At 25.4% G+C, this 4,952-nt stretch overlaps 1 protein-coding gene across 1 annotated transcript; it reads left to right on the forward strand.

The window, feature by feature from the left end:
- The first annotated feature begins 1,563 nt into the window (after window positions 1–1,563).
- Window positions 1,564–2,434, forward strand: LOC105119792 (peptidyl-tRNA hydrolase, mitochondrial-like). Its single transcript, XM_011017974.1, has 3 exons — window positions 1,564–2,083; window positions 2,165–2,249; window positions 2,358–2,434. Exons 1-3 carry the CDS (start codon window positions 1,961–1,963, stop codon window positions 2,432–2,434), a joined length of 285 nt encoding a protein of 94 aa, XP_011016276.1. The 5' UTR covers window positions 1,564–1,960.
- The last annotated feature ends 2,518 nt before the right edge of the window (window positions 2,435–4,952 follow it).

The following is a 4,952-nucleotide window of genomic DNA, read 5'->3' on the forward strand; positions in this document are numbered from 1 at the left end:
TAAGAAAATGTGATTTTGGCACTGTTTAAGAGTGCAGTTGGACTTTTTTTAGTTTTTTCATAGTAAAAAATATAAAAATAAATAAAAATGTTATTTTTATTTATTTTTAAATAAAATTTATTTTATAAAACATTTAATATTATGATTTCAAACATTATTTTTATTTACATTTTAAATAAATAAATAAATAGACATATAGTTTTTCAAGGTCTAAAAAATGTTCAAGGTATGAATATTTAAAATTATAAAGTTGTTTTATTAATCGGCCTAGATTGAATATATGGTTGGAATAAAATATAACTATATAAATAAACAAACCTTAAAGATTTATTTTTTATTAAATTTATTTTTTATTTTTTATATAAAAAAATAGTTAAATATTATTTATTGGATTTTGAATATCCAATAAAAAAATAGTAAAATATTATTTATTGGATTTTGAATATCCAACATTATATTATTTATTATTCAATGTAAAATAAAAGAATTACATGTATATATGTACATATTGTAGCCTTTCAAGGCCTAGAAATATTTATGATATTAGCATGTAAAATTATAAAGCTTTTTTTTTTAAAACCAAATTGGATTGAGTACACGATTGGAATAAAACACAATCAAACAAACAAACTTTAAGGATTTATTTTTTATTGTATTTACAGTTTGAAGAAAAAATTCATAAAAAAAAGCTATATAGAGAAAAATTATAGTAATTCATAAGTTTTTTTAAAAAACTAATAAAAAAAATAAAAATCTAAATGAATTGGACTAACCTTTTAAAATAGATTAACTTATAAAATCTTAAATTCATGTCGTGAAAGTTTAATAATTAAATAGAAAATTTTTTGACAGGTTACTCATAATCAACTGAATTAACCCGCTAAACTCGAGATTGAGGTCTTGAAAGTTTAATAACTAAATAAAAAATTAATGGATTTATCTATAATTAATTTGGCTAACCCGTTAAATCATGTTAACTCGTGAAACTCGAGATCTGAAGGTTTAATAATTAAATAAAAAATTGATGCGTTTACCTAGAATTAATCATGTTAACTTATCAAATTAAGTTAACTCGTCAAATCCAGGATACGTGTCATGAAAGTATGATAATTAAATAAAAAAAAAATTAACAATAACAAAAAAAAATTAATTAAAAAAATTATGGATTAACCTATCAAATTTAGTATCCGTATATGAAAGTCTCGTAACAAAATAAAACATTAATAAACTAAACACAAACAAAAAAAAATCATTAGAAAAAAAATAGCTACATTACTTTTTAGGATATATTTTAATATAATATAATATATTAATAGTAAAAAAAGTTAAAAACTATGGATAAACCTACAATATGTTTATCATATTTTTTTAAGTATTAATTAATATATAGTGTATTGATTAATATATAGTTGATTTAAGGAGTGTGTATCCAATAGTGGTATTTATTTATCGAAGTAGATTTGAGTCTCAATCAATCTAATTTTATTAATTTCAATATAAATGGACTGAAGACCTCCATTGTATAGAGATTTTAGAATGAGACAGAAAATAAATAAATAAAGGATTGGATAGAAGGGAGAGCGGGAATTTGAATGAGAGGAAACGGTGCGTTCTACCGCAGGCATAAAATGGCAGGCATGCCTCTTGGTCTCTATTGCAGAAGGGCAAAGAATCAGCGAAGTTAGGGCCGGGCTTCCTCCCTCCCTCTCTCTTCGAACGCAACCGTCTTCTTCTCCTGTGACCGATAAATTAACCGGCTTTTGTATCTGCAGTTTCGACCTCGTTTTCTCAAGATCTTCCTTTCTCGAGTTTTTGTTGGTTCTTATCTTTGCGGTTAACCAAAGTGCATACCAACTGTTCAACAATTTGCCTAAACGAATTTGTCTCACCACTCTTTTCCATTTCTCTAAACGCAAAGCAAAACAAATTTAAAGGACACGACACTCCTTTATGAAGAGAGATGTTGAATAGAGTCTCAAGGCGCTGCTTTTGCACTGCTGCTGCTGCTCCCACAACACTATCGCCTTGGCTCTTTGTTGGGTTGGGAAATCCCGGCGAGAAATTCAAAGGAACCCGACACAATGCATGTATCAAAATCTCGAAGAACCCCGATGAGATTTAGCTTCTTTTACTATTTTTTTGACTCAAACTTGGATGGATGCAGGTGGGTTTTGAGATGATTGATGCATTTGCAGAGTCACTAGGGATTTCTATGAATATACCTCTTTGTAAAGCTCTTTTTGGAGAAGGTGGTTTTGTTCCAAAGCATGTCCTTGTGGTTCATTTCTTTTCTTCTTTTTGTAAAATATATGAACTTTATCTATGTGGAAGTACTAGTACAGGTTTGGAAATTGCAGGGTTTGTTGGTGACGCACCTGTTCTTCTTGCGAAGCCTCAAACTTACATGAATCTGAGTGGTGAATCATTCACATAATTTTCTTTTTCCATGGTATAAATTAAAAAAAGGGTTCAATTTTGATGGATATTGCTTTAATTAATCTTCAAATGATTTGTAGTAAATTTTTTATTTGATCGTGAATTATTTTTCCCCTACTAACTTTACATAAATTCATAAGGTATATAAACAAAAAAAAATCTTTTTTAAATAAAAAAATATACTATTTATATCAAACCTATTTAAATTAATTTTATCTTAAATTGTTTCAATGATACACTCATAGAAAACCTAAATGTCTATTAATCTGAAGAGTAAATGTATTGTATGATAAAATTTCATGAACGAAGATAAAGAATTTTCTCATCGATTTTTAACAAATATTTAACCCTTGCTAAATCTGTTCTAGAAGCATCGGATAAAATACTTACATTTAACCTAAACTTAACTTTATTTATACACCGTAATGATAACGGAAAAGGAGATATGTAAGTCCAGGGAGAATAATGTTTGAATGGCAGTGCGCGGAGCACAGTGTGATAATGTAGACCTAGCTAGCCTCAATTATTTGCTGAGCTTTTTTTTGTCTTTAGAGGTTTTAGGAGATATGACGTGTGAAGATGATGGTAGCACCATGACATCATACATGATTTAAACAGGGGCCCGAATAAACTTCTTCTTCACTTTCAAGGGCATCCAACTCATTTCATCCCCTTGTTGTTAGGGTTCGTGTATAGATTGAAGAGTGTGCTTATTGGTATTATTACATTACAAGAATTGTTACCAAGAGATAAAAAGATCTTAATTATAAACAATTTAATTTTGAATTATGAAATTGTAAAAAAATATTAATTAAAAATATTATAAGAAAAAAAAGATAGCAATAAAAAAAACATGCATAAAATTTAATAGAAAAGAATATGAAGAGAATGAAATTATAAAAATTAAAAAATAATTCCAAACAAAAAATAAATAACAATAAAAAATTGAAAATCAAATATAAAAAATTCCCGCGGTCCTTCGTGGATAACAAAAAAAAAAAATAACGTGAAAAACTACTAGGTTAAAACAATTTAAGACCCAGGGTAAAGTAATAATTTAAATCTCATAAATCCAAAAACACAGCAACAATAAAAGAATTTATGAAAAAATAACAAAAAAAAAGATCTTAATCTATTCACACTGGCCTCGCAAGCCCTATGGTAGATCATGAATTTTTTTTAAAATAATTAAATTAAATAAACTTATAAATTTTGTGATCATTAATATAAAATTGAGATAGTACCATAAAAAAATAACAAATAAATAATAAAAATAAAAATAAAATAAATTTATTTTTTAAAAAAGATAAAAAAAAATGAACCTGCATTAACTTTTAAAATCGATGATTTTAATAATGAATCCATGAATAACTCAACAGAAGGCAACCCTTAAAAAAATAACAAAACTAGACTAAAAATTTATTAAAAAAATTATTAAAACATCAACTTACAAAAAAAAAGTAGGTAAACCCAAGTGAACTTTCTAGATATAATATAATCTCTAAAACTCGTAACTTATAAAATTCTAGATTTGAGAGATAAAAAGATCTTAATTATAAACAATTTAATTTTGAATTATGAAATTGTAAAAAAATATTAATTAAAAATATTATAAGAAAAAAAAGATAGCAATAAAAAGAACATGCATAAAATTTAATAGAAAAGAATATGAAGAGAATGAAATTATAAAAATTAAAAAATAATTCCAAACAAAAAATAAATAACAATAAAAAATTGAAAATCAAATATAAAAAATTAAAAAATCATAAAGGGTTGAAAAATATTTATAATTTGATATATTATATATAAATTAAAAAATAATAATGATAAAATTAAAAAATATTTTATAATACTATAAATAAATTAATTTTTTTTAAAATTAAAAGGACATTGACCAACCGGTAGTGCCTATCGGGCTCAGTTTTAAGTCTCACCAAGTCATCTCTAAGACTTGGTCATTAGCCTGGTTCTTCAGTCGACAGTGATGTTGTTGTGGATAGCCTCCAACTAGACTGCTTAACAACGTATATTTTTTTTTCCTGGAATTATACATAGATTTGCTTTAGAAAATTTTAAATTAATATTTTTTAAATAATTTGGATGGATTAACATTAAAAATTAAAAATATTTTAATATATTTTCACTAAACCAAAAATCATTTTCTATCACAATACCAAATACTTGTATGGGTAATCTATTAGTTGATCACTTAAAATCTGATTATTTTTGAAAATTATCTTTACCTTTTCATATAATAATTGAGTGTATTAATAAAAATGAAATCATTTAAAAGATAACTCTTGGAATTTTTTTATTTTATTTTCTCGTAATTTTATAATAAAATGTAAATTAAATACCTTTTCTTTTATATATGTCGTAACCGGACACCATAGATAAGTGTAAAATGAAAATGACATCCAAGTTATTTTATATACCGATTTCCATGTCGAAGACTCCAAATTCTAGGCTTGTGAGAATCTAAATGAACGGTGTATGAACATGCACACCGCACATAC

Source organism: Populus euphratica, unplaced genomic scaffold (assembly GCF_000495115.2).
Source record: "Populus euphratica unplaced genomic scaffold, PopEup_1.0 scaffold3602.1, whole genome shotgun sequence".
In the NCBI taxonomy this organism is placed as follows: Eukaryota; Viridiplantae; Streptophyta; class Magnoliopsida; order Malpighiales; family Salicaceae; genus Populus; species Populus euphratica.

Coding starts and splice junctions, on each gene's coding strand:
- LOC105119792 (XM_011017974.1), top strand. CDS start 1,961: ATGTTGAATAGAGTCTCAAGGCGCTGCTTTTGCACTGCTGCTGCTGCT. Junction 2,084..2,164: donor TCAAAGGAACCCGACACAAT/GCATGTATCAAA, acceptor GGATGGATGCAG/GTGGGTTTTGAGATGATTGA. Junction 2,250..2,357: donor TAAAGCTCTTTTTGGAGAAG/GTGGTTTTGTTC, acceptor TGGAAATTGCAG/GGTTTGTTGGTGACGCACCT.